This window comes from Paralichthys olivaceus, chromosome 11, assembly GCF_024713975.1.
Source record: "Paralichthys olivaceus isolate ysfri-2021 chromosome 11, ASM2471397v2, whole genome shotgun sequence".
Classification (NCBI taxonomy): domain Eukaryota; kingdom Metazoa; phylum Chordata; class Actinopteri; order Pleuronectiformes; family Paralichthyidae; genus Paralichthys; species Paralichthys olivaceus.
In genome coordinates this window covers 11901086-11929077 of record NC_091103.1, presented here as the reverse complement: position 1 = coordinate 11929077, position 27992 = coordinate 11901086, and the positions used below count along the sequence as shown (strand labels likewise).

At 42.7% G+C, this 27992-nt stretch overlaps 3 protein-coding genes across 4 annotated transcripts; 1 reads left to right on the top strand and 2 right to left on the bottom strand.

The window, feature by feature from the left end:
• The first annotated feature begins 183 nt into the window (after nucleotides 1-183).
• On the top strand, nucleotides 184-5395 carry LOC109634519 (protein FAM124B). 2 transcript variants are annotated; one of them, XM_069534763.1, is made up of 7 exons: nucleotides 184-359; nucleotides 719-750; nucleotides 1525-1734; nucleotides 2060-2455; nucleotides 3004-3200; nucleotides 3947-4109; nucleotides 4806-5395. In XM_069534763.1, the coding sequence occupies exons 1-7, from the start codon at nucleotides 322-324 to the stop codon at nucleotides 5393-5395; spliced, it is 1626 nt and encodes a 541-aa protein (XP_069390864.1). In that variant the 5' UTR covers nucleotides 184-321. The 2 variants fall into 2 exon arrangements, with proteins under 2 accessions (XP_069390864.1, XP_069390866.1); XM_069534765.1 differs by having other exon boundaries at nucleotides 220-355.
• On the bottom strand, nucleotides 4605-27913 carry mmp28 (matrix metallopeptidase 28). The gene is made up of 8 exons (XM_020095052.2): nucleotides 27640-27913; nucleotides 25417-25493; nucleotides 24348-24547; nucleotides 14213-14434; nucleotides 13653-13898; nucleotides 10056-10205; nucleotides 8929-9096; nucleotides 4605-7823 (listed from the first exon to the last, which is right to left on the bottom strand). The coding sequence occupies exons 1-8, from the start codon at nucleotides 27766-27768 to the stop codon at nucleotides 7429-7431; spliced, it is 1587 nt and encodes a 528-aa protein (XP_019950611.2). The 5' UTR covers nucleotides 27769-27913; the 3' UTR covers nucleotides 4605-7428.
• LOC138412085 (uncharacterized) lies at nucleotides 16206-17145 on the bottom strand. The gene has a single exon (XM_069534766.1). The coding sequence runs from the start codon at nucleotides 17040-17042 to the stop codon at nucleotides 16320-16322; it is 723 nt and encodes a 240-aa protein (XP_069390867.1). The 5' UTR covers nucleotides 17043-17145; the 3' UTR covers nucleotides 16206-16319.
• Nucleotides 27914-27992: the final 79 nt, after the last annotated feature.

The window sequence follows — 27992 nt, the reverse complement described above, 5'->3', positions numbered from 1 at the left end:
CAGGTTTGAATAAACTCACTCTGGGTTTATTTCACTGTTTATTTCTCACAGAGCTCAACTTTGCCTCATTCTTCACGTAACGGTGTACGGTTGCCTGGTGACGTCACCGTCCCAGCACAGAGTTCGGTTGTCTTTTCATCAGCAGCGTTAGCATTAGCATCAGCAGCCTGAGGAGAGAAATCAGCCGGGATGCTTTTCACTCTCAGCCCGGACTGCTGCTCCAAACTCCGGGTGAACTTTGCGCCCGGAACCCTCCGCCGCCTGTGAGGGTGTGGACCGGGCCATGCTCCGAGGAGCCGCGGGGTCGAAGAGAAGCCGACGATGAAAACGTGGACCCCGGAGCTGAGACTGGCGAGTGAGTGAGTCAACAAGCGTTAGCTCCGAGGCTAATGCTAGCTAACGCTGTTTTATTTCGCCCACAATGGAAAAGAATTCAGCCAAAGAAAGAACCGCAAGGAAAAGTGATGTTTTGAACCAGCAGCTTAGCTTCTCTGCTAACTTTTGACCACTTCACTGTAGTTCCTTGTTGCTGCTGCTCCTTTAATGTTGTTTTCTCATAAATTAGTTCTTACGCTTAGTTAGCTAACAACAGATGTGTTGTCATGGTGACGGCAGCAAAAGGGGGCAGGCACCACAAGATGGAGACAGATTCGTTACTGCAGCCAAGTGTGTCTGTGAGCTCATCTCTCATGTGCTTCTCATTTTGTGTCCAATTCAGATCTGACTGCAGCAGGATGTCATCGTGTGGCAGTAAGTTCCCTCTGTTGAAGCACCTCTGCTCTCATTCACCTGTTTACTCTCAGGAAGTTGGATTAGAAACTAGTCTTTGAGTCCTCAGTAGAACTCATGCTACAAAAACCCCACATCAAACACTTCCCACAATGCAATTTAATACCTAACTCACTCAGTAGAGCGCATGCCTCCACTGTGGCCCAGAGTTCTTCTCTTTAAATTCAATCACTCATTTGTCCTAAATTCAGCCTATTGCTGCGCACAACACACACACAACGGACCTTGTGTTGCGCAGTAGACCGGAATGAATTGTGGGACAACCACAGCTCTGAGGACCTCATCAATGGAGTGTTATTGCACATCAACATTGGGCTCAGTTCACTGTGTGTTGGGACGTTACCTTCATCAAGGAGGTTATGTTTTCATTAGCCTTCGTTTGTCTGTTATTTAGCAGGATTGTGCAAAAACCGCTGGACGGATTACCACAAACCTCTTATGAAAGCATGTGGTATATGTCAGAGAAGAATTCATTCATTTTTGTTGCCGATCCAGATCAGGAGCCAGATGCAGGATTGTTTTTCTTCACTTTCTTTAACATTGCAAGACAGAGGTTTTTGTTTTTGACATTTTCACAGATTTCCCAGGGATGAAAATCTTTTTTTTTTAGGGACCTGATATCCATGACAAAAAAACGGATCTGTTACGATCTGTGTGTGTGTGTGTGTGTGTGTGTGTGTGTGTGTGTGTGTGTGTGTGTGTGTGTGTGTGTGTGTGTGTGTGTGTGTGTTACAGTTGAGCTCAGGACCAGGCGGGCCAGGCCACAGCGGCAGCAGCAGCTCCTGTTAGTGAATTTGCATCTTCTAGCCAACCCTGGAGACTCTCTACTGCTGCAGCACACACTGGATCGCCTGCTGCGTTGGCTCTGCCCAAGCCTCCACATCTTCCATGTGTCAGAGAGGGCTGCACCATTCAGAAGTTACACTCGCCTCTCCCCTGTGGCAGGTGAGGGTCCTCTGAGTGTTTTTTATTCTCTCAGGTCGCAGGTCTTTCAGTTGCAGGGATCCAAAGCCCTGATGCTTGTACACTGAATCTAATTGCACATCCACTGTGTTTCTTTTCAGGAGGCAGGAAAAATAATAATTTCCATATGTGTAAACAAGACATGTTTACAGACTCACCATTTAAACTTTCCCTTAAATGTTACTCTTAACTGAATACTATATGCATGGTGTAAACATGCCATCCCACAATGATCTTCCGCTGCCAGAATTGCATCTGTTTTTATTTAAGGTTGATTGAGAATAAAACTTTGCCAAAAATGTTCCAGGCTACCCTTCCCTGGCCATCACTTTCTTCCTCCACGAGGCCTACGGCGAGGAGCGAATCCTCAAAGTGCTGGACTTCTTTCAAAGGCCTCCATGGCAGTACCATCACACAGAGAGCTGCGGCAACCGAACTGGAGGGATTCACATCACCTCCGCCAGCTCCCCCGCCAACGCCCTGCTGCGGCCGTACCTCCTGCCCAGCAGAGACTTCTATAGTTTGGGTGCGGGGATGCCTGTGTGGGGGGTTCGACCGGTGCACTGCGGAGGAGAAATACTGCGCGTGACACTGTACAGTGGATATGACAACTATGAGGATGCTGTGCGGCTGTATGAGACAGTGCTGCAGCGACAGGCAGAGGAGCAGAAGGCTGGGTTCTGCTGGTTCACGCTCCACACAGGTAGAGCTATGTTTGTCTTATGCTGTGCTTATTCTCTTATGAAAATCAGAAACCCATGTTTTATTGTTGAGCTTCTCTTTATTGTAACTGGTAAAGAAACAGACCTTAAAGTCAAATACAAGAAGTGTCCCAATTCAGGGCCCTCCTTCAGAGATTTGGTCTTTATGGGATGTCTAGGCAGCGAAGGCCAAACCAAAATTAGATAGTCTGGTCTACTGAGGATTTCCATGATCGTCATCACCAGCTCGTCCAACCCTGCTGTCGTCTAGCAACAGAGCTGCAGTCGGGCAGGAGGAGAACGTTTTATTGCCTCTTGGTTTTTTAACATGCACCGTTGAGTTGAAGTATGATACTTAAGCACCAGATGTCTCGTCGCTTCTGGCGACATTATTTCTTTGAACAACCGTCTGTCATTGTGGAACACTTAATCCTGGGATAGGCTGAAAAAAAACTGTGACATGTAAACTGTGTCCCTCTGCACTTCCTCCAGTTTTGTTGTGTCTATTGTCTATTTTTGCCTGTTGCTCTCATCCCTCCTCCCCACACAGAGCCAGGGTTGTGCCTGCAGCTGGCGTTAAAGCAGTTGTCACCGGGGGTTCGGGTGGAGCCGTGCAGCTCCGCGGTGCTGCAGTTCAGTGTGGATGAAATTGGACAGCTGGTCCCACTGCTACCTAACCCCTGCACACCCATCAGCAACACACGCTGGCAAACTGAAGACCTAGATGGCAACAAGGTTCTTTTCCAGGTAAGTGCGGATAATGTCACTAATTTTAACCCGCAGATATAAAGTGGACATAAAGTGGAAACTCATAATATGCTAGTGGCTGCTGCTTAATTGTATTTGCTTTCTCTGGTACTGTTTCTCAAAACTGTTTGATTTGACTCATCTTATATTCACATACCCGTGGCTTTGTCTGTTGATGCTGTAGCTTCTGGTGCAAATGACACGTGACGAAGGAAAACCCTGCTAGCCTGTTAGCCAGTCATCACTTTTTTCTTCCCACTGTTTGTATTGTTCACTTGTAATGGGCGTTGATTTATTGTTTCCTGCGTAATGTAAAAACATAACCTCACCTGTGAACATGATTCTAGTCAGGTGGAACGGTGAAGACAACTCACATGCATCATGACACCAAATGTACGTACTGTACATTTAAGCCAAATTTATGCTATTCACACCACAGAATATCGTGTGGTGGTGGGGTTGATGTCTTTCATTATCCCAAAATAAATAATATCTATCTTTCAGCTGGTATTAAAATCATTATGACTAACCCCATTAGATAAAGCAGAATCCATTCTACAACATTCTCCCAGTGATCATGAAATAAATGAGGCATGTGGTTAGTGTCTTTCACAGAATAATCTTGAAGCTGTCAGAAAGCCATATGTCGGCATGTATGTTAATGCTGTCAAAGTCACTTAACATGCTTAAATCTCCAGTCCGGGTGTAAATCATAATCCCTCTCCGCCTGTCTTCCTGTGCTGCAGGTGAAAACCCCAGCTCAGCCACAGCGACCTCTGACCTGTGCTTTCCCCCCGACCTGCCCCAGCGTATCCCCTCGAGGAATGCAGCTCAGGAGCTCGGGACAGGGCCACAGCCTGTCGCCCTGCAGCCTCACCACCCCTCTGCCCTGGCAAACACACAGGCAAAGTAAGAACACACAGGCAAAAGTTTGTCGGGTGAAGGAGATATACTATATCTCTATATGCTAGCTCTATCTACAGGGTGTTAAATATGCTGAGTATAGTAAGCTGGGAAACATGCCCACATAACAAGATTAGAAAACAATGGCTCCTCACGTCTCTCATGGGAAAGCAGATGTAAACAGAACATCGGTGGGTTCCTCCTCAGTCTCGGGGCAGAATCTGGGTTAAAACAGCCCAAAATTCCTGTAGTCTGAGCCTTGCTTTAGTCGGTACTTTCTTGTCATAGATTCAGGAGCCTGAGGCATGAGCCAGCTGGAGACGACACTACCACTGGTACAGAGACAATTACTAAAGCTCTGAGTCAGTCTGTGTCTCCCAGAGGCCACAGAGTTTAGATTTTTTTTCAACTTATGTTTCTTAATTTCAGTCATTTTATCACTACAAAAGTTAGAAAGCTGTTGAGTCATCTTGTAATTACACTTTTTTCTATAAGATGATATTAAAATTGTTTCAATTATTTTTATTAAAACATATCACACACATATTTCATTTGACCTCAAAGTGGAGGAAACCTTTTTTCTACAGTCAACTTGAATTGACACAACTCAAAGAGACCACACACAATAATTACTGTATGTAAAATTACATTTGAGCACATTGCATTTCTGAAGCTGCTTGTTGTGTCTGTGGTTGCTCTCAGGTCACAGGCCTCTCCTGGAGAAGCATCATGGAGGAGGTGGTGGAGCAGAGAGCCTGGGATCAGGAAGCTGCTGTAGCACCCCTCCAGGCAGCTCCTGTTACTCATCCCAGCACAGCAGCCCCGCCCCACCCTCCTCCTCCAATCAACCTGACTCTCCTATGCGCCCCTCCATCACCCACTCGCTCTCCCATCTTCTACTGGAAGAGGACGAGGAGGAGCCAGAGACCAACGTAGACACAGGAGTTCCCGTCTCACCGTGCTCTGATGCGACGGTCAAAACCATCACTCGCTCTGCCTCCGTAGACCTTTTAATGACCCTTCACTCGGAGAGACCTGCAGCCGTTGGAGCTTCTGCTGTCGAGAGTCTTGCCAAGGAGTTGAGGGAGTGTCTGCCACAGACAAACACACTGCCCTCCAGGTCGTGGGGCTCTGCTGGTTTTACAAATGGAGGCAGGGAGGGTTGTAAGAGCAGGACTGGAGCATTAGGACAGAGTCCTTTCAAAGGGCCTGTGGTTGAGAACAGGACTACTGCTGCACTGCTATCAGCACACACAAACAATGAGGAGCCGGTAGATGAGTTCTTCATCTAAAATCCTGCCTCTGTGCCACATGCTGTGGTGATTATCACAGTGCAATTACAAACATATCACATGGAGAAGATGGGAAACCTTTTAAAAGAGGAAGTTAAACAGGACATGTCGTGTTCTGGAAACCAAAGTTCAGCTGTAGCATTACATTTCCACTCGAGGGTCTTTATGTATGAATTCTTAAAATGGTTTGACTTGTCAGTAACAGTAACAGTTTAGCATCCTACTTTATCAGACCGGTCTGTTCAAAGAGTGAATGATCTGTGCAGCTATTGTGCTAACATGTAGCCCTGTGAATAGTTAACATGAAGGTTATGTTTTGAATGTTACTGTCAGGGTTCTAATGCCAGTGTAGTATTTGTGATATATCTCAGATAGAAAATCTTTTATATTTAGATTACCTTTAAAACAGATGATTATCTTATTGTGTAGGAGCTCTTTGTTGATGAGGATTAGAAACCTGATTTAATCTGATTACTCTTCACACTGCAGAACAAAACTTTACCTTTAACTCGATGGCTTTTCATTACATTTGTTGACAAATGCACATCAAATGATCATTGTTATCGTATTTGTGTTGTAAAGTAGACATGACGGGTTAGACCTGGCCAAATTATTGTTGTGAAGTACATTGAATTTTCACAGATTCTTATTTTATTCCACAGATAGCCCACTGTTGACAGGGATTTTTAAATATCTAGACAAAATAATATTTTGATATTAACCATTGTTATGTAAGGTGTCTCTAATGTGTGCTCAGCCTGAAGCCTGAGAAATGTTAATTACTGTAAGTCTGCAGTAAGCGGAGGGATCAGCAGAGTTTATCTTAAGTGAAAACTTAAGATCACATACAACAGATGGCAGCACAAGGCAGTGCACATGATCATTGCAGTGATTAATGGTGTTTAGAGACAAGTCTAATTAAAGATAAGATTGTATTAGGTGAGGGGGGAAATCATTTCTCACTATTTCGGTCTCCTACACACATTATGTTAAAACCTTCCCTGTTGACTTAATCTGTGGGTTGTGGCCAGTGTTTGAATCAAATGCATTTGAGTGAATATACAGTATGAGCTGCTACTGGTCAATATGATACAGTGGATGTGCAGGGCAGCTCCAACATGTGAATTTGTTTACAGTTATTGGTTGTTACTGGAAAAAGAGAAGTATGTTGATTATGAAGAATCAACTGTGACAATGTCCAGTGTCTCAAATGTTCAGTGATGCAGAGGAATTCTTTTGGACCAAGAATTAAAGACGGTTAAAGAAAATGGCTTCATGTTGTTAAATTATAGACAAACTGATGTTTCCATGTGATGGAAAGGTTTAAGAATCAGTAATAATGAAACCGGATTTTTAGAATTCAGTAGTTGGTGATCTACATTTATACCAACAGTGCAGTGGTGTAAAAGTGACAAGGAGACAAGTCGTCCATCTTTAATTAAAGTCTATGATAGACACTGTGGTCAGCTTTGTGATAATATTTACGTCTACCTGCCATCAAACTTGATGACCCACCTACATGTTCTACACTTACCTACACATTATATGAGAATTCATCATATTGTCAGTGGGCCACAGTGGGTGCACACAATCACAGGCTAAAGTGAATTATTTCTACATCTTATGTTAGTGACACTGGACAAGTACAGGTCTGTTAGTTTCTCTGTCAGTGTGTAAATACTACAGGAGGACAACATATGGATTTAAAATGAAAAGGCTGTGTAATGTCGACTCACACAACAATATTTGATCTGCATGCACAGTCCTTCTATTGTCTAAACTGTAATAAAAAGCTATGATTGCACCATATACAGTAATAATAATGCTCAGGCAGTGTAAATACTGTGTGCTTCAAAATATACAAGTCAGCGCTAACCCTATGAGATATAACTGTTTGAGCCAGGCTCCTTTTTCAACATATAAACTCAATGTGGGTTTTAGGCTAAAGAACAAACAAACGGTAGCATCTTTATATTTTACAGTATACATCAACAAATTGCACTTTATCTCAAGCTTACAGCTCCACCTGCTGGTCAAAGAATGTTATTGCTCTGAGGCGTGTTGCTGCAGCCAGTCCAGCTCAGATCCTGAGCCCACTGACCCTCCCTGGTGACTCGTACCTTGACCGGGTCAAACTTCCAGAAGCGCTGCTCCCTGAACAGATACAGGCGTCCACCCGGACGCGTCAACGCCCCATTGGTCCCCTGTGGCACCCCAGTCCAGTCCGTCAGCCTGCGAGGGTAGTAGGGCTCTTGGCGCAGGGTTCGCAGGTTAAGCACAGAGTAGCGGGAGCCCTTGAAGAGGACCATGTGACCCAGAGGTGCGTAAAAGAAGGCACAGTCAGGGTGGCGGGGCAGCCCCAGCTCACTGCTCTGCTTGGGGAAGCCAGAGTCCAGACCGCTGCCTGTGTAGCGCCACATCCGCTTCCCTGCAGAGTAGACAAAACACTTAAAGGTCCAGTGTATAAGATTTAGGTGAAAGGGATCTATTGGCATAAATTTAATGTAAATTAATCCTGGTGATGTTTCCACTAGTTCGTTTCATCTAAATTGTATGAATTGTAGTTTTCTTTACCCCAGAAAAGGCCCTTTATATTTAAATACCTTATATTTATATTTCTCTACAGAGGCCACCATCTTTTTTACATTAGTCCAGACTGGACTAAACATCTTTGAGTTTTAATGACAACTGAAGCTACCGCAGTTTCTTTTTCATGTTAGGAAGGGGAGGGTGAGGTGAGGGGTGTTCAGCTGCAATATGCAACTTCAACACTAGATGTCACTAAATTCTACACACTGTACCTTTAAACAATAAATGTTTTATAATGCAACAAATATAATTTTAGGAGCTCATGCCTCAAATTCAACATTTATCTTAACTAGGTTACAAATTTACAAAATACATGAGAATAAACAAACAGAACAAAATAAAAAAGGAAGATAACACAAATTCACTTTGTCATTTTCCCCTTTTACGACACACTTACACTAAGATTTCTGTCAAAATAATAAAAATGACCCTGACAAAGTACGACTTTTTAAACATCCCCCTTTTCCAAAGATATTGAGAATAGAAGTATTTTGCAGCTCAGTGTTCTGAGAAATGCAGTCTGCTACTTGAGACAACGACTCCTCAACAGTGTCTCCTTCAACTCTCAGAGAACACATGATGGAGAGAAAGGTGGAGATGATTTATGGAGAGTAAATAACGCCTCAGGAGAGTCTGCGTTTCACATAAACACTTTGACATTTTGCAGATAAGTGAATTCAGTAAACGCCTTTTGGTTTTCAATGGGAAAGTTAAACTTGGAGAAACCTTCAGACATTTTTTAGCCTTTAGCACAAAGGTGAAACTTCTCAAACCATTACAGCTGAGGCTGAGCTGCAGTATAATGTCTTTAAATAGCTCTTTCCTACTTAAAAAGCCACAGTAAAAATCTATTTTTGGACTTTAACAAATGCATGGAGTTAGGTTAGAGAGGATGTCTTTAAAAGGAAGTGTGAGTGGCATCAATGAGCTCAGTGAAGCAGCACCTTTGAAAAAATACCACTTGGAGTCCAGCGGGGAGAAGGCAGCGGCCTCGATGGCGGGGGGGAGGTCAGGCCAGCGCTGACGGAGGGGCAGTGGTCCGCTCACGCTGCCTTCAACCGACACCGTCCAGTACATGCCGCCCCGAAACACCAGCACTGTGTCATTCTGGTCTGGATGCATTTCAAAAGTAGCACAAAGGTTAAATTAATGTTAAGATTGATTGTGTAGCAGATTTGATAAAAAACGTCTTGTCTGAGGTCCACCAGGCTTTTCACTGAGATTTCAACTGCATCTCATCACGATTAGCTCCGTCAAGGAGATTATATTTTCGTCGGATTGTTTGTTATTTAGCAGGATTACGCAAACAACACTCAACTGAAATTTTGTGGAGGGGTGCGGCACGACCCCAGGAAGAATCTATTACAGCACTTTCGTTGATTTCTCCGAGAATAATTCATGGATCTTTAGGGGGCTGACATTTATGATTGTGCGCAATTTGGTCAGATCCCAGCAAAAATGCTGATCTAGTGAATTCATATCTGGTTTCATCAGCCTTGGGCGTTGGTGGTGGTATGGAATCAACTGAGTGACAATCTAGTTTCACAATGCAGTTGACAAAATATTGAAAATGGCTTTGTACACCAGTTTTTAAAAGATTGACCCAGTGACAGAATCCTCTGCTTCCGCAGGTTTTACATTTATTTTTCAGATTTTTTTTTTTTTTTTACATCAAGCACTGCAGCCATGAGGGATGTGGTCGCATGTTGGGGTGTAAGAGGAGAGCTTGTTAGGAAACCCCTCCCAATATCACATATCTTTCAGCACGATGACCCATTGATTGAATGTTGTGCATCATCATCATGTTTGTTTTCACCTTCACACATAAAAAGCAGTCCATGTTTACATTCATCACAGTCGAGTTTCTAAGAGCAGATTCAATTCAACACCATGTAACCACACTGCTTCCCCTGTCACACAGGCCTGCTACTCCTCACCTGGAGCTTTCCTACATACACTTCCTTTGATAATGCTCCCACCAAATGGTCACCAGGCTACCGTATAAACTTTAAAAAAAACAAACAAAAACTATATTGTTATAACACTAATGATGTTTAATTTGGAAACGCACCCATGGTGATGGCATCGAAGACGCCCTGGCAGTAGAGAGGCTGCTCTGTGGTCTTGTGCCTGTTGTGGAGCTCTGTGAACTCCCACTGCTGCAGGGCTGCGTGCAAGACCTGACCCGGCAGCCTGACTGGGCGCTCACCTGACGGCTTACCTGAGGGGAAAACAAAGAAACACAACGATGAGATGAAAAGGCCTCAGACAAGTCAAACAGAAGTGGTGTTATTATAGCGATTGTTATTTAAAACAGTGACCACACAATCCTGCATGCTAGAGTCTAATTTGTCATGCTTGCCAAAAGTAATCAAAGTATTTTTTTAACCGAACAGCATGGGAATAAATGATGAGACAAACAGTGGAGGCCGGAAAATGTGACCATTTAAATGAAGCAAGACAAACCGTGCAGGGAATAAGCAAAGGATTCAGAGTGAGCACACACAGGAACTTTAAATCTATTAAAACTTCAAGCACCAAAACAGCATCGCACTAATGTACTTATAATATATATATATATATATATATATATATTTATTATATCTGTTTTGGGGCAGAATCGTGGCACATGAGACGAGAAGATTGAAACACAGTCACAGGCAGAATGACGGGAAAACCAGGATGAACTGGAGCATAAGACGACGCGTTTACAGTCAATTTGTTTGTGAGTCAAGGAGCTGAACAAACATTTTTGTAGGAGGTGGATAAAATCAGCTCACCCAAGAAGCAGAGGAAAACTGGATACATGTGTGTGTGTGTGTGTGTGTGTGTGTGTGTGTGTGTGTGTGTGTGTGTGTGTGTGTGTGTGTGTGTGTGTAGAGAGGCAGTAAGATAAGAGCTGGATGTCTGACTTCTCTCAAACAAAACCTCCCTCCTTATACTCTGTTTACATTCAACAATGATATAGGAGGTACACAAGTTTTGTTCACGTAAAATACTTGAATGATATATAAATGTTTATTTCACCACTTCTATTCATATACAGAACAAAACACTATATGCCTGTGAGTGTTACTAAGCACAAATACTCAGGTACTGTATTTAATATACATCTGATGTGTTGTACTCTAGTTTTCCCATTTCATGCATTTTTATACTTCATCTCCACTATGTTTGTGTGACAATGTTCAACATTACGTAACAGATAAAGATTTGATTCAAATTACATATTGTCTTAATAAAAATGATTTATTGGTGCAGATTAAAGGGTGTAACACTCAGTTAAATTGCTTCAAATAATCCAATTATATAAGATTTACACTTTCTCCATTGAGTTTTACTGAAAATACTTATGAATTTGACATATGAATTATGATTTTTGAATGTGGAACTTTTACTTCTGAGGTTATGGTTTCATTGCAGTTTGTGTGTCTTTTAGAAGGACAGTATCTGGAATGTGTAGGATGTTAGTATCTATGATCAGGTGAAATTTGGATACGGATCTGGACAATGGTCTGGGTGTGTCTGATCGCGAAACACATATCGGCAATGTGGTTGTGTCAGCCTTGGTGGTTTTACGCACTCTTCAAGTGTTCTTAAAGTTACAGTGTACTACTGTAAGTTACAGTGTACTACTATTTCTTGTACCTAAGGATCTTAAGACTTCCACCACACTAAACTCCCTGAACACACATCAGGTAGAAATATCTTTAATAAGCCAGAAACATGTGTTTTCTGTAAAGTGTGGAGCTTCCAGGGTTTTCATGTTTCTCATTACTGAGCAAATCAGATCATGTCTGGAGACTGACATGTTCAAGCTGCCTCAGATCCCACTATGTCAACACTATGAAACTCTGACACACACACACATGCACGCACGGGCGCATGCACACACACTCAGATGTAACGTTTTCACAGCGCCTGCAGTTCCATCAGCCGTGGTTCTCGTCTGTCTCTGGAGCTGTTTGACATTTACAGGGGAGCAGCTGCAGAAATGAATGCCGTGGGGGGGGAATCAGGTCGATAAGCGAACAGGAGAAAAGCACGCCGCACTCTGCTTTACTCCACCTGAGCGTCATCAGCTGAAGAATCCTGGATGGACTTTTTGTGAAGCAATAAAAACAAGCTGTCAGGTTGAGCAAGCAAAACACAACAGCACACTGATCTATGATGGTTTAAACTGCTGCTTTGCATTGCCAGATACTTTAAATCCATACTGCGTGTAACTGAACTGAAAAACAAGATGTTTGTGTTAGCAGTGGCTTGGCTGAGACAGCAGGGTGGTCAGTCCAGGCTCTGAGGACACGATGCTGACAAACACCATTTTAGGAAGCTGAGGCCCGGGATGTTTCTGGAGGCTGAGCAGGTGGGACTCCTCAGAAATCTGACAGAAAATACAACACCTGTCTACAAGACACAGACCGGCCCTCTGCAGCTTCTTTACACCTGCACCTCAGGGTCACGGCAGGGAAAGTACTTCATGCATTGTGGTCGCACGCTGCATCAAAGCTACGCACCGTCGCAGAGTTAAGAAGCTACTTACAGAGCAAACAGCTTAAACAGACATGTTCTTGTGCAGCTGCCTGAGAGAAAAACACGAGCAATAAGAGAGCTGTGCTGAGGCACATGTGGAAACCTGCCTCACACATGCCAAGAGGGACAACACACTCTCACAGTCAACAGAAACTGTTCTATTTGTCATCACACAAAGATGTGTGTATCGCTCCCACACTCTGCAGCAGTCATCTGACACTACACACCTCCAGGTAAACACTGTGTGTGTGTGTGTGTGTGTGTGTTATTTTGATGGTCAATCCTACTTCTCCCAGCAGCAACTAGAAACTGATAAGTCTTCTCCTGCTGTCGAGGACAAACTCAACCAACAAAGATGTTTCAACTCTTTGTGATTTCATGTTTTCACAGAGGCCCTGACGTGTGAAACACAACAACAAATAGAAAAACACAACCAATCACAAAACAGTACGTCCATCCAATCAGCGACGAGCGTTGTCGATAGCAAGAGCCTTTCCTTTTCCATTAGAGGTTGATGCTGTTGTGTTTTATCCACTAGTGTTTTGTGATTTGTTGTGTTTTCCTATTTGCTGTTGTTGTTTCTTTTTTTGTGTTTTCTTATTTGCTGTTGTGTTTTGTGATTTGCTGTTCTGAAATGCAGTTCACTGTGGTTTTTACATTTTTGCCAAGAAAACAATGAAACTAAAAATGTTTTCTGTTCTTTGCTGTGGACTTCGAATCACATTCATAACCATGAACTTTATTTCACAAGAGCTTTGAATGTGTTGCTGGAAAGATTTTCCTCATGTTTTAATGCTGTGTTTTAGCTCTCGACAGACTCTGCCATTCTAGTTATTCTCCCTCTGTGTGTGCAGATGGTCCTGGGTCAGACAAGGAGACGTTTGTCATCTGTCCACTAAAGGGTGGTTTTTTTTTTCAACCACTCAGACTTTAAATATCTCTGTGGAGGTGTGATGTTTAACACTCGTCCTGACCACAGGAACACACACTTTCCATTTCACAAAGGAAACAGTCTCCTTGGATATGGAGAAGAGTTTAAAGTAATGCATTTTAAACTCTGCTAGTACAGGAGTGTGTAACAAACTAGGACACATGTGGTTTGTACAGATCACCATGAAAAGTACCATCCACTCACCATACAGCTGCTGCACCGCAATGATGTCATCCCAGCTCGGCACCAGATTGCGCCCAAGTTTCCTGTAGTACGGCGACATTAGAGCGTGACGCACCGGGGAGTGCTCAAGCCCCAGGGTGTGTCCGATCTCGTGGGCAGTCACCATGAACAGGTTGTGTCCCTTGTGTCCGTTCAGCGTCCACCTCTCTGCCATGTCAAAGTGAGCTTCACCCCGGCGAGGCAGGAAGGCGTGAGCCAGCGTTCCACCTGAGGGTCGGGGCAGAGGAAGAAATATGTACAGAGTAATCAGGTTGTAGCACAGCATGTAATCAAAGTATTGCTTTAATCTGATAATTCATGGTAATCAGATTACTGTGTGTACACAAACAGAAGCTTTGTTTATTCAGGAAGTCTCAAGGTTTAAGACCTGAAAACAAATTACACACACAAGAACACAACTTAGTCTATCACACAACAATCATCATACACACATACCTTTGTTATCTATCTATTCATAATCAATACGAGCGGATAGATTGATCTGCGATTACGGGAATCTGTGTGTGGTGTGTGACACTGACCTGGTCCATCGAAGGCGTTGCTGGCCCCATCGTTGTGGTCCCCCTCGTAAAAAGCCAGCCGGATGTCTGCAGGTCCCTCGGGGGCCTCCTGGAAGACCAGGCCCGACACGTTGCTCCACAGCTGGAACGCTGCACGCACCACCAGCTGGACAGAGCCCAGAGACAGATGCCGAGGCCAGTTCACGATCTGGTAGGTCAGGTGGCGCTTGTACCACTTCTCCACTACAGATCACACAAACACAAACACACATATACTATATAATAATAATAAAGTAGTTGAGTGATGAAGGATAAAACCCACTGTGTAATGTTCAGCTGAAGATAATATGAGGTTTTCACGGTGAGTTCATCCATCCTGCACGTTCCAGAGTTGTAAACATGTCATTTCCTGTATGTTAGTGAGTGAGTGAGTGAGTGAGTCATGGCAGAGGTAACCCAAAGAGGAAACTGTAAACAAGCCTTTGTGCTGTTATTTCAATCAACTTAACCAATAGTTGGAAACAGTGAATCTGAATCAACCTAATCTATCATTTCAGAAAAGTGACATTTATAAGTCATTTTCTGTTTGTCAGGTAAAAACAATCTTTGCTGTAATGTGTCAAACCAAACATTTAAGTCTTTCATTTTATGGGAGTAATGTGTCAAATAAAATATAATTGGTTGCAGGCCTTGGTTTTTTGACATCTGTTTATGCAGCCTGGTTTGAATCCATGCTCTGTATTTATAGTGTGTTTGTCACATAAATTATCATTTTGTTATCGTTTGTTCTCCAAACAGTTGTGATCTTTATTACCCACTGGAGTGGTTATGTGTTTACTTCTTACATATCCTGTATTATAAGTCCAAACAGCAGGTGATGTACACCCTCATCACATCCAACAGGCCCGAGCCAAGATGACAGGATGTTACATGTGTAAGTGCACAGCTGGGTGAACTATACAGCGATCTGAGTACATGCTTGACTAAACGGTTTATTTCAACATGTGTGTGCAGTTTCTCAACTTAGACGTAATCACATGTGTCGCAAACTTCGATATCTCACATTAGTTCAGGGACAGAGAGAAGAGGGGGAATTCAACTCAAACCTTTTAATTTTACACAACTCTAATCTCTTCATATATGCACACGATAACACAATTCTGCAATCTGGAAACAACAACAAACACACACACACACAGGCTGTGAAACATGCGGCACACATCCACAACAAGCAGACAGGCGGAGGGGCCGCCTCGCAGGAAACAATCATTAGATAATATGGAGCTTTAAGGAGACGCAGCTGTAGAGGCTGGAGTGTGAGAGAGAGGACCGAGCTGGTGAAAGAGTTGGTACAAAACATTTTAAATAAAAAAGATTTTAGAGTTCAATCATCTCTGCAAGTATCTCAGATTTCTTAACTCAAAGATTTTTCCAACATGTTGTGGTCACAAATATATTAATATTCTATGGACGTGTCCTTTAAATTTTCCACATTGACAACAGATTGATGAAGAAACAACCAAACAACCAAAATTACCTTTTATCGTATAAGTCAGTGTGACATGAACTACTCAAAATGAAAAAAGCCATCATCACAAAAGTATATAACAAGTACTTGGACATTTTGAATAAGTTTGGTCCGTCCCATCTGCTAACATTGAGGAGGCAGGGTTTTTGACCGATACACAAAGTAACACAACGACAGAACCTCCTTCACTGCAGTAACAACTAAAAAATGTTCCTTAAAAAAGGTTGTGCACTATAAAAGCATTTGTACGGGTCAGATGGTTTAAGATAGTGAGATACTGAATAAAAGCTACAACTAGAGGATCAATGGCATGGTGATGTCATGCCCCCCCCCCCCAAAATGCTTTGACATAATGTAGGTTGTAATATGGTGCTAAACAAATGCATTGAATTGATTTTAATTTCTGTAAATTTAAACATTGGTGTGAATCAACAGAGGTGCAATGCTACTGGTATATACAAGAAAAAGGATACTAAGCAGATACTGTTCAATTTTAATTTTTTAATTTTTAATTTCTTATTTGACATTTTCCATCCTCCTGGGATTGTGCTGGACTGGTCTCATCGAGAGATGAAAAGTCCAAAGCTATCATCTGCTCCGTCAAACAGTTGTGGCAACGGGTGACAAAGCTGCAGCACTGTTCACATCCGGTTGTACTACACCAAACAGAATTTTAGCACGACTGGCCTCATGCAGTGCTGCTGCAGCTTTGTAAATAGCGAGTGAAGCATTGTGCCAAGTTGCAGCAAAGGTGCGCACAGCTGTAGCACTGGTCCAATCCAATGCTAGTGTGACTTTGTGCAAAGCATCTGCAGCACTGTACACATCTACAGCCACATTGAGCACAGCTGAAGCACTGGAGTCATCCTCTAGAGCTGTAGCGTTGAGGGCAGCCACTGCAGTGTCAAACACAGCAGCATCATCACCGGCCTGGTGCAGTTCCACTGAAGAGTTATAGAGAGCATCTGCAGCTTCAGAAAGTTTGCACAGAGCTGCAGCACTGGTCTCTTCCATTGGCGCTGTATCACCTGAAAAAATAGAGGCGGGGCAGGTCCTTGTCAGTTCTGCTACAGCCTTATTCACAGCGCGTGCAGCGTTATTGAAAGCTGCAGCAACTTGGGACACAGCTGCAGGCTCTGACTCTGCAGCGGCCAATGGATTGGCCTCTGCCTCTTCAACATTAGCTTCCCATTCAGGCAGTTCGGTGGTTAGCATGGGTGCTGCTACAATTCTCTCTCCAGTTGGGAGGAAATGGTCAAACAAACTCTTCACAGTTTTAGTAACTGCGGTGCCTACAAGGACACCAAGGGTCAGGAAGGGCATGTTGTTGGGTTTTGTTCCTTTCTGAATATGTGCGGATCAGAATGTAGAAAAAAATCTGCTTCTCTTGTTTTGTGCCTCTGCTAATGAGCCTCATGACCATACAATGTCAAAGGTAAAGTATCATGTATCAAAGGCATGAATGGTCAAAGGCATGAAAGGATCAATGGCATTGAGGATCAATGGCATGGAGGATCAATGGCATGGAGGATCAATGGCATGAAATGCAGCTCAAGGTTTTTAAGATAAAACAGAACAGAAGCTTAAAAACAGAACAAATTGAACCGTGAAACCAAATCATTCCAGAAAAGAAAACGAGAATGGCGCTAGAGCTTTTTCTTATATCACATAAATTATAAATATAAATAAATAATATAAAGCCTTAATCTTAATCTTAAAATAAAGTCTCTTAAAGACAAGAAAGAGGTTTTTGCGACAGGCAGCTTCCCCTTCTATTTTATAAGCAGATTCTTACTGCATCACTTATCTTACTTGTTTTCTGTTAGGGGAAGTAAATAAATGAGAAATGATATTGTGGATGTAACTGTGTAGCAATCTGAATAAATCTTGACTCACAACAACATTTATGTTAGACGTAGTCTGTTCTGACCAACATTGTAAATATTGTTATTTTGTTGATGTGCTCTGCTACACACAACTTCTATTACACTTCTATCCATCCTGGGAGAGGGAGCCCTCAAATGTGGCTCTCTCTGAGGTTTCTACATTAATATGTTTTTTGGTAGTTTTTCTTCACTCTTGTTGAGGGTCAAGGACACAGGATGAGACAAGTTCAAGTTATCTTTAAATATAGGCTCTACAAATACAATTTGCAATACAATCCCTGTAACTACTTGGGGATTTTATTTTGAAAATCCAGCCTCCTTCGGGCTTCCTGGTAAGGTCTTGTCATCATCCAGGACATTTATTTTCTTTTAGGCTTCCTAGAAACATTCTGTAACTATTTGGGCATTTTATTTTGAAGGTATAGCCTTTTTTAGACTTCCTAAGAACATCCTGTAACTATGTAGGTTTTTTATTTTGAAAATCCAGTGTCTTTTAGGCTTCCTGGGAAAATTCTGTAACTATTTGGGCATTTTATTTTGAAAATCCAATCTTTTTCCTGCTCCCTGGGAACATCCTATAACCATCTGGGGGTTTTATTTTGAAAAACTAGGCTCTGTACAGGTTTCCTGGTAACATCCTATTAGTATCGGGGGTGGGGGGGGGGGGGCCTTATTTTGAAAATCTAGGCTCATTACATGTTTCCTGGTATTATCAAGTGACTATGGGGGGGTGGGGGGCTTATTTTTATTTAAATTGTCAAAAAGTGAAACAAAAGCTCCCGTCCTCACCCGGTTTTGAACCCAGTCTCACGTCACATGATCTAAGTGCTTTAACCACTAGGCCAAAGCAGAGTTTGGTGAAACATTTGAAATCAGTAAATTTAAAGAGGAGTCTCGTCCTCTGCGTGTGTATGGGGTTGCTATGGATACTCACTGATTTGATTACCTCTTTTTAGAGAGATGAAGAAGCTCCGGAGGCCCCTCAAATAAATGCTTCTAACTCAAAATCTATAAGTCCTATCTGAGAAATAAACACACCGTGAGAATCCCAAGACTTTGCCCGTATTACACATAGAGTTAAGAAATGAGACCGTGGGAGCGAGTTAGAATTTTTTTTCTGTTTTTCTCCTTTCTGACTTTTTTTTCAAAAATTAACATGGCAGACAATGGAGAAATGAAAACGGAAAACTTTTCTCGATAAATTGTTCCAGCCTAAACTACAGCACCGAGAGATGTCAGGCACCCATAATAAAACTTAGTGGACACTCATGCAGTTACATTTGAGATGACTCAGGACAATAGCTTACATACTTTCACGTTTGAGGCTTAACCATAAAGTGGCAACATAAATCATGCACACTTGCTGTTGTCAAAATATTTAAAACTGCAGTCGATGTGTGTCGGATGGACGTGGAGGACAAATGTGAGTGGGAGGTCTGCACACTAGCCTGCGTTTCACCACTACAGCCTCAGTCTGGCTGCACGTAAGTCACATTTGAGCTGTTTCAATGCTGTTTGCGCTCAGCTAAATAATAACAAAGCAAAGAGTCATGTGGAAATTGAGAGCGATAAACAAGAGGTATGTGCAACATATTGTGAAAAAACCAAAAGACCTCAATAGCACCACTGGGACAGGAAAATATCTGGAGCCATTAAAAAGTGGGTTTGGCATGAGTGTGTGTTTCTGTGTGAGTAAACACAAACAGAATTTCTAGCTCAGCAGCAGCTTGAGTTATATAAAGTCTTTGGTATTGTTCTTTATAAGGAATATTCGATCGTAAAAGAGGAAGTGACATAGCACTCAATCATTATAGTTGTAGAGGGAATAACAATCATCTCACTGATTTACATTCATTAAACAAAGTAATTGTAACTGTAGCAGTGATGTCTCTGTCAACCTGCAGTTTCCAGTAAAAGTCTGATTTTACATGTAATTTAACCTTAATAAACTCAAAGAGACGCTTGAACTCTCATTCCCAGATTTACCACTGTATCAGGCCTGTCGTCACATGATGTGAGCAGATCTGTATTCTCAGCAGAGCCCAGCCCAGGCGCCTTCTCTCCATCCCAGACCACCCGCCACAGAGTAATGGGCCCCCAAGGACGACAGGGGAAGCCAGGAAGTCCAATACACAAAACATTCCATGACTTCCCTTGTGGAAGCAATTAACATGATGTCCTCTATAGCAGCAGTGTAGGGAGGGTGGGTTATCACAGACAGGAGGAAGTGACTGAGATCAGCTGATATAGCTGCAGTTGTTGTTTGTGGAGGTGCAGGGAGATGTTTGTAGCTGGTGTCGAGGAGGACGTTTGACACACCCACACACAGATATGTTTCTGTCTGCTAAGGTTACTTTGAACAATGTCTGCGTGTGTTTGATTTTAGCCACCAGGGGTCTCTCAATCAAAAAAACATCAAAAAATCTAGTTTGATGATGTTGTGAAGCAGCGTGGGATCATGGGAGTTGCTGTTTTCACCACCAATGCTGATAAAAACCAACCTGACATGACTCAGGCGCAAATCATGTTCACGAATAAGGTATTTTATTAAAGTTTTTTCATGTTACATAGCAAACAGCAATGAATAATCATAATCATAATCCATTACATGAGACCAGTAGCTAGTGTGTTTTTCCTTCATCATACGTTGTTTGCTGCAGAAGTTACAGCAGAAACAAAGCGAGTAAAAGGAGGCCGAAATGAAACATGGATGACCAAGCTCCTCATCATGAGTGACAGCTGCCTCTAATAGTTTGGACTGCAGACTGTTTATAGATGGTATATATATATATATATATATATATGTATACTGTATATACTATCTAGATGTGAAGCCAAAATATCCCCAGTATCAACACTGCCATTTTATACATTTGGAGCCAGAGTCTGCTCAGCAGCAATTGGGAATAGAGCTACGGTTGCTACAGAACTTCCGAAAATGACAGAATCCATTTTTATTTTAATACTTTGACTTTTTACTTCGGTCCATGTCCAATCCACTTATATGGAGGAGGCTTATGACCTCTACTGCAACAAGCTACTAGATGGAAACATGTACACATTGGATTCAATTTTAGGGGGCTGACTTGTCATCTATCTTTACACACAGTCTACGGCTTGAAAACCATAGTCAGTCCCTAAACTTCATAAAAATCCAGTTGTTTCAGTCTGGACCAAAGTGGTGCTGAGACTGACAGACCATCTGGCGTCATCGCATGACTTGTTCTGACAACCAATGACATTTGATCTAAAACTGGAACTGAGGAATTTAGAAAACAAATCAGTTATCGTAATAGGCGCCAGTTACATTTTGATTATCAAATTGGCCAATCATTGCAGCTCTACTGAGCAAACACACTGAGCTCTATTCTATGTTCACGCTGCCGACATTGTGTAAAATTACAATAAATGGTCCAATGTGTTGTAGAATGGCAAGACAGGGCACAGATTCACAACAGCACACCTCTGAAACACACACACACACACACACACACACACACACAAACACCTATCGCACTTATAGCACTTATCTGGGACGAGGGCGGTGGAATGTCAGTTCTGTAAATATCAGTGGGAACCGACCATTAGATTCAACCACAAGTCAAGGACTGTTTTCAGTTTCCATGAAGCACGGAGGAAGCCATGTTAACACCAAAGTACATCACGCCACAGCTGAGAGCGAATAAACAGGCTCCATTTAGCAGCCGCTGTCAGGTGTCAAGGACAAACTGCTCAGACAATTCAGCATTAATCATGAGACAGTGACGGTTTGCCGTAGAACAGAAATAAAAGTGGTGAAACTATATGGATAAGTGGACAGATCACATGATATAGAAATAAACTACTGAAACAAAGTCATGTTTAGTATGAAGCGTCTGTCAGGCAGCACATCGGTACTTTAATTATTTGGGTGGGCACGTACCACCACCAAAAAAGGTACAAGCGTGAATATAAATTATTTTTCGTCTTCTTTGCTTATTCTGCACAACCATCACCACATTAGTTCTAAGTTCACACAATAAACATTTCATATTTACCATTAAACTTAACTTTCCATGTTTTAAATAATTAAAATAGTAACAATCAAGGCTTTGGTGGTACTTTATTCTATTAATGATCCATCCACCTATTGGCTGTACCGCTTATTCTTTGAGGGTCACATAGGGATGGAGCCAATCCCAGCTGACATTGGCAAGAGGTCACCAGCCCATCACAGGTGATGAACCTGACAAACAACACCAACAGGCTATCAAGAGTTGCCAGTTAACCGAACCAGCCTGGCTTTGCTCTGTGGGAGAAAAGCTGCAGAGGCGCAGGAAGAACAAGCAGAAGCAGAGTAGTTCAAACCCTGAACCCTCTTAATCCACAGTGCTACCCGCTGTACCACTGTGCACCCCCCAATAAAACATGAGACATGGGTCTCTGCTACATGACATCACATAAGATTAATAATTAAACTATTGGTATTGATATCTGTGATTCTGATTCTTAAATAACCAAATGTTGAGTTAAAACCTGTTTTTTGTGGAACCACCCATCAATTTAGAGCAAGGATCATCCGTGCAAAATGTCTTGATAGCCCATCTTATAATAGTGGAGATACAGTATATCTGTGATGAACCAGAAGACAGACACTGCCCTGCCTGGTAGAATCTGGCTGAAATGAATGGTTAACTAGAAAAAATGCAAGTTTTCCGTCTCTGACTCTCTCAAATGTCTGATCCAAACATGAAACTCTTCAGTCAGCGTCTTCAGGCCTCAGGCAGAAACATATCAGCTGCTTCTCAAGGACAAAGCAACCTGATGTTTGAGTTCAAACACAGCAGTTCAATACAGTTAAGTGCTCACACTGCTGAACTACATCAGTGGACACGTGAAGCCTGATCTTAAAGCGGTTTGACTAGAGGGTGTAAATGTAACTTCCATTAACGCCGCTCTTTGTGAAGTAATACTGCCGCCTGTCATGTCTGGGACTGAAATAATGACAGCGGGTTGTTTTCTTTCTCCAGAACAGGCAGTAATCCTGCCAGACAGTCAGTCACTCAGCAAGAAACCGAGATATCTGGCCATTGAGATACAGCCGGACGGCCGACTCGGCAAACAGTGTCATCCAGTCAGACAATCATGGATGTGTTTACCAGAGGGAACATGTCAGGTACTGACATGAAGAGGCAGCGGCAAACGTCAGCCACAGCTGCATTCCCTGAACATAAGCCAACCTCGTCAGTGACAGGGAGGAATGTGGAGGCTTCACACACCATGAGGCTGCTGGAGGCACAAGTAGAGAGGGAGGGAGTGGAAATCAAACCACCTTCTCCTGGCTGCAGAAGAGACATGAGGAGTGACAGCACCAAAGACATGCACACATACTGTGCTTAACTAGCAATCAGCCTCTATCACTACAGTAGGATACGAATAGATCCAGAGCTCCATGTAAAACTAGACACTTTCCACCAGGTTCTGTTGAGATGTGTTCAGCCACAACAGCAGCTGGTCTCTGACGGTGGACGATTCCTCACTTTGGTTCACTGTTGAACCTTTTCACCAAAGTTAATTGAGTCTTAATGCTTCATGGTTCAGAGCTGGTTCAACTTGTGAACCTTTTAAGAGGCGGTTTGCTTTTTCACGGGCTGCAGCCGCCTTAGAGCCACGTCGTTACGTCACCTTCTACTTCTCTGATTTCCCAGTGACACAACAACATAAACAATGGAGCTTTGGTTTCAAGTGTTGTTCCCGGCTGTGCAAACTTACACTGGCATCCAAACATGACGGATTCACAGCATTTGTGATGCTCGTCATGATCCTATGGATAGAAATTACATTCAAGAGGAAATGAATAATCTAATAAGTTTTGATTCTTATTAACACAGAACATAAGATGTGTCATTACAGCCTAACAGAGCCACAGCATGACTGCAGACTCCCAAAATTGTCTTTGCACTTTGTCTTTTCACATAAGAGGAGCGCAGCAAGAGATTGTCAGGAAAATCTCCAGAGGGTTCAGGTGAGGGGAGGCGTCAAGGAAGAGCATGCTGGATAAATGCGGGACCTTGCGCTCAATTACAGTACTTCATGGAGTCTGCAAGAAATCTGGCTGAGCTTTTAAACACTTCAAATCCTGCTGTTGTTAGCAAAGTCAAATTGAAGGGATTTGCTCGATGATAAATGTTTTACTGTGTTTGTTGGATTAGAAAATTAGGATAATTCCTGATATCTGGTGGAAACCTCAAGATTTTTGGGAAATTTGAGGGAACAATCCAAAAAGTGACCACACCGGTCAAAACATAAACCAGCTACAAAGATTTGTGGGGATTTAGAAGGTGCTGCAGTTGGAGGATATTTTGCTGTTGTCTGGTGAAGCCCTGATGTTCGTCCAGTGGGTCAAATTTTCAGGACTTTCTCAAAAGATAGACGAGTGTGCAAAACTGAGGTTGAAATCTTTACGTGTGTAATTGAGGCTAAAAGCAGGAATCATCCCGGCAGACATGTGCCACATCAGACGCTCCTTCAGCTTTAATGACACCCTGAGCTCCATCTACTGCTTCAGTTTACAAAGGTGGACACTCCCTGTTAATTGTTCTCTCTTTATGACCTCACCACAATACGACACCCCTCACAAACCTCCACTTACAGCACACTGACTTTTATCTGTTGCTTTACACAGACGTTAGGATGCCGTTCATACTCTGATGCACTAACTCAAAAACCCACATACAAACATGGTGCCTCACAAACACAGTACCTTGTGTGGCATAGCGCTTCCTGCGGCTCTGAGGCCGCCCTGCTGTGGCCCTCTTTCCGGTAAAGATGGCGTTCACTCTCTTTGTCCAGATCTGCTGGCTGCCCTCGTCCGACATCCCACAGCGGGGCTCTGTCATCTGCCTCAGGGTGGCGCTGTCAAGTTCACCTGTGACCGGAAGCCGGGACAACCACTGGAAGTCACTGCAGAGAGGAAACACTTGTTTATGAAACACTTGCTGATCAAGCATTTGGCTTTTTACATCGAGGAATTTAAAATACTTCCTGTGATTTAACAATATGATGTTTTACTGTTTCAAAGCAATTAAAGATCTATTGAATGTTGATGTTTGTGTTCTCAGTCAGTTGTACCAGATGCATCAAAGCTGATCGGGGATTCTGTTGTCATGAAGTCATGTTAACATTGTCAGTGGTTCTGTTTTTCTGTATGTAAAGATGGACGATATATTTCCTATAAGTGAAGCTAAAGGTTCTTGATCGCCAGGTAATGTAAAAACATTAAGACCCTCTGTTTAGAGCCAGTGATGGTGGTGCAACATGGCAGACTCTTTGGAGGAGGACCTGTGGATATGATCTTTAGTTAATTACCAGTGACATGCAGCAATACATCAACCAGAGCACACATCAAGTGTGTTCTAAATGTTTGAAATGGCTTGATATGAAAGATGAGGATTTAACAAACTCTATGCTTACTAACGCAACACTCAGTGTAGGTCTCCAGCAAGGCTTTTCAATCCGTTTTCATTACAGTACAGTCAGTATATGGGCCAGAGGGCGAGGTTCTTTAAATTCCTGCATGGTTCAGAGAGGGTTCAGGGGAGCTTTTCCAGTGCAGAGGTGAGGGTGTGTTTTACTGCCCTGCACTGACGTACAGCACCCTCCCCCCAGGTGAACACACTGAACCAGCTAACTCTGCCCGGCAGAGCATAAAAAGAAACAAACACGCCTCACTTTGTTCTAAAATCATATCACACTTCTAGGACCTTGGATGACATCGTTGAGAAATAAGGCTGAAAAAGCTTAACGAGGTGAAGAACAGCCGAATCCCTTACCGGATGGCTGACTGCACCTCCACTGCATTGTGGATGTGGTTGTCGTGATGCAAGTAGCCGAACTTCTCCAGAAAAACCTGCAAATGAAATCATACTTGTGAATGATGCATCAGAAAACTCCAGATCAAAAGTTTATTTTCTTGATCAACAACTTTCCTCTCTGTTGAAAAACATTTCATGAAGTCATTTTGGACAAATAGCTGCAGGTTTTTCAGACCAGCAATCTCACATGCTTCTCATAAAAACACACGTGGGTAAATCCCCACAGAGGCAAAACTCCCAGTGAGAATAAAAAGAAAAGTTTTTAAGGTGTAAAGATAATTTTCCATTTGTGCTGCATCTGCTGTAGGTTGCCTAGAGCAGATGTATACATGTGGACCACCCATAGGAGAAAGAAACCCCTGGGGTGTCCCTGAAAATTCATAGTTATTATTCCACAAGAATTTCATGCAGACATAGGAGTTCGGGAGCAGTTCTGAAGTTCAGAGGAACACCTATAAAATGCAGTAAAACAAGAAATGAGCCAACGGGGGACATGACAACAGATGTTGTTGCATTGTGGTTTCAGATTAGTCATGTTGATGGTTTAATACTGCAATCTTTACGTGTATGGAGCAGGTTTCGTGTTCAGACAACAGCAGGAGCAGCTATGATTACAGATGTTGTGAAGGTGGGATGGAAATTAAAATTGAGGAGAGGACAGCTGTGCATGGCAAACAGGAATGTGCAACAAAAGATGTCCCTTTGTCCCATTACACATGTTGAAAGGTTGAGTATTTTTTTATCTAAGTTTAAGAGTGAAGATGTGGGAATAGACTGATGCTGCAGTTTGTGGTCTTTACACAGATTTGAAGAAGAAAACGTGGAGCCTATGGAGGACCTGCAAAGACAACTGTCCAATTAAACTAGTGCGGTCCTCAATATGTGCAGCAATTATCACTGTAAAAAAACTCAAACCACCAAAAATAGTCGTTTTTTCTTATTAAAGTGGGGTTGGTCCCTTGTTTGTGTCTATATGCAGCTATGAGACTGACATGGCATAAAAAAACAGAGACAACACAGCATTTACTTTTCCTCTGTGCCTAGAAATACATTTATGTTACATTTGCTCAGGTTCTGAAAGAAAGAATGTATTGTCAGATTCAGTCATCAGGGAAATCCATCTAATAGTTCAACAGAAGCTTCATTTGATTGATTTTTTGAAAATGTTTTAATAGCTTTGTTGTCATTTTAAAAGGACATAATCCCTTATTTCATCTGTGTATAGAAATTTAAATGGTTGCAAAATTAACCATTATTTCTTCAAAATATGTATTTCTGATGTTAGTCATGTTTAATATTCCCAACATGTCTTTGTCAATTACTTCTGTATATATAGTATGTATAGCAAATATACTTCTAAATGCATAGCCCATAAAGAATTCAAACTTTTGATATTTAAAGTGGTGTAGTAGTAACCATTCTCTTGCTTGCAGATTTGATGGAGGGGGCAGCATGTTTTATCTTTCTGGTCTGTGCATGTGAAGTGTATATTCATCTTTTTTCCACAAGTCATGGACAAAGACGGGGAGAGACCATCCTGCGTGATAACATGGCTCATGGTTAAGGACAATTACACAAATTTGTTATTTTTCCACGCAAACTTTTTTTTCTCAAACTTCATGACTACACGGTCATTGAAAAAAAATGTAGGATTTAGGAGCATTGCATCAAAAGCAACACAATCTATTGGTCTTGAATCCAATTTAATTAAATGTGTGTAATAGGCCTACAATTAATACATTTTCGTCATAAAATAATGTTAAGAATGATTTTGAAGTTGTTTAGGAGGATCTATGTGAACTCAAACCGATTATCAGTCAAATTGTAGCTATCCGTTATTTTACCAGGAAGGATTCTCTCCTGTCAGGGAGTCCTGCTGGAGAGGGCCAGTGAAGCAAAAGTTTGAAATGTGAAAACAACAAGTGTCGGACGCAACACAAAAACCTGCAATAACAAGTTAGCAACCAACATACACAGAAATCTCTGGTGAGTTAACGATGGAAAACATGTCGAACCCTGACACTGTTCAAAACTGATTTCAAGACCAAGTACAGGTCACATCCTTTTACACAAGAGCTCTTTTTCCTCCTTAATCATAATCTGCTTAGTTTCAACATATAATAAAACCTCTGTGCGCATGCACGCCGCTTTTAACCATGTCACTTCTGTGGCACTCATTACCTCCGGGTCTGGGAGCAGCGGGGATCCCCCGGCAGTGTGAGCGGCGATGAGGGCGCTCACGGTGAGGATCCAGGCCGCCCTCATGTCCCGTCCGGCTCGACACCGCCTCTCCGGACCTCTGCGTCTCATCGCGGGAGGAACACGCTCTCAGCAGCCCGCTCCCTGCACCGCTCCGCATTGCTGCTGAGCTCCGGGTGTTTCCCTCATTGCAGACTCTCCTCGCTGTCAGTGTGGGAGCATGCTGCTGCTCGTCTACACCTCCATCCCTGCCGGGCAGTGGCAGCCAGCCCAAGGGGAGAGGGGCAGGGCCAGCACCGCCCCTCTCCCCCGCCTGAACGGCTTAGCTCAGGGCT

Bases quoted from the DNA above. Each gene is read 5' to 3' on its own strand.
- LOC109634519 (XM_069534763.1), top strand. From the start codon at position 322: ATGAAAACGTGGACCCCGGAGCTGAGACTGGCGAGTGA. The intron at 360-718 runs GTGAGTCAACAA...TGTCCAATTCAG, and splicing joins GAGCTGAGACTGGCGAGTGA to ATCTGACTGCAGCAGGATGT. The intron at 751-1,524 runs GTAAGTTCCCTC...TGTGTGTTACAG, and splicing joins CAGGATGTCATCGTGTGGCA to TTGAGCTCAGGACCAGGCGG.
- LOC138412085 (XM_069534766.1), bottom strand. From the start codon at position 17,042: ATGCCCTTCCTGACCCTTGGTGTCCTTGTAGGCACCGCAGTTACTAAA.
- mmp28 (XM_020095052.2), bottom strand. From the start codon at position 27,768: ATGAGACGCAGAGGTCCGGAGAGGCGGTGTCGAGCCGGACGGGACATG. The intron at 24,548-25,416 runs GTAAGGGATTCG...TCCTCTCTGCAG, and splicing joins GAGGTGCAGTCAGCCATCCG to TGACTTCCAGTGGTTGTCCC. The intron at 9,097-10,055 runs GTGCGTTTCCAA...AAATGCATCCAG, and splicing joins CTTCGATGCCATCACCATGG to ACCAGAATGACACAGTGCTG.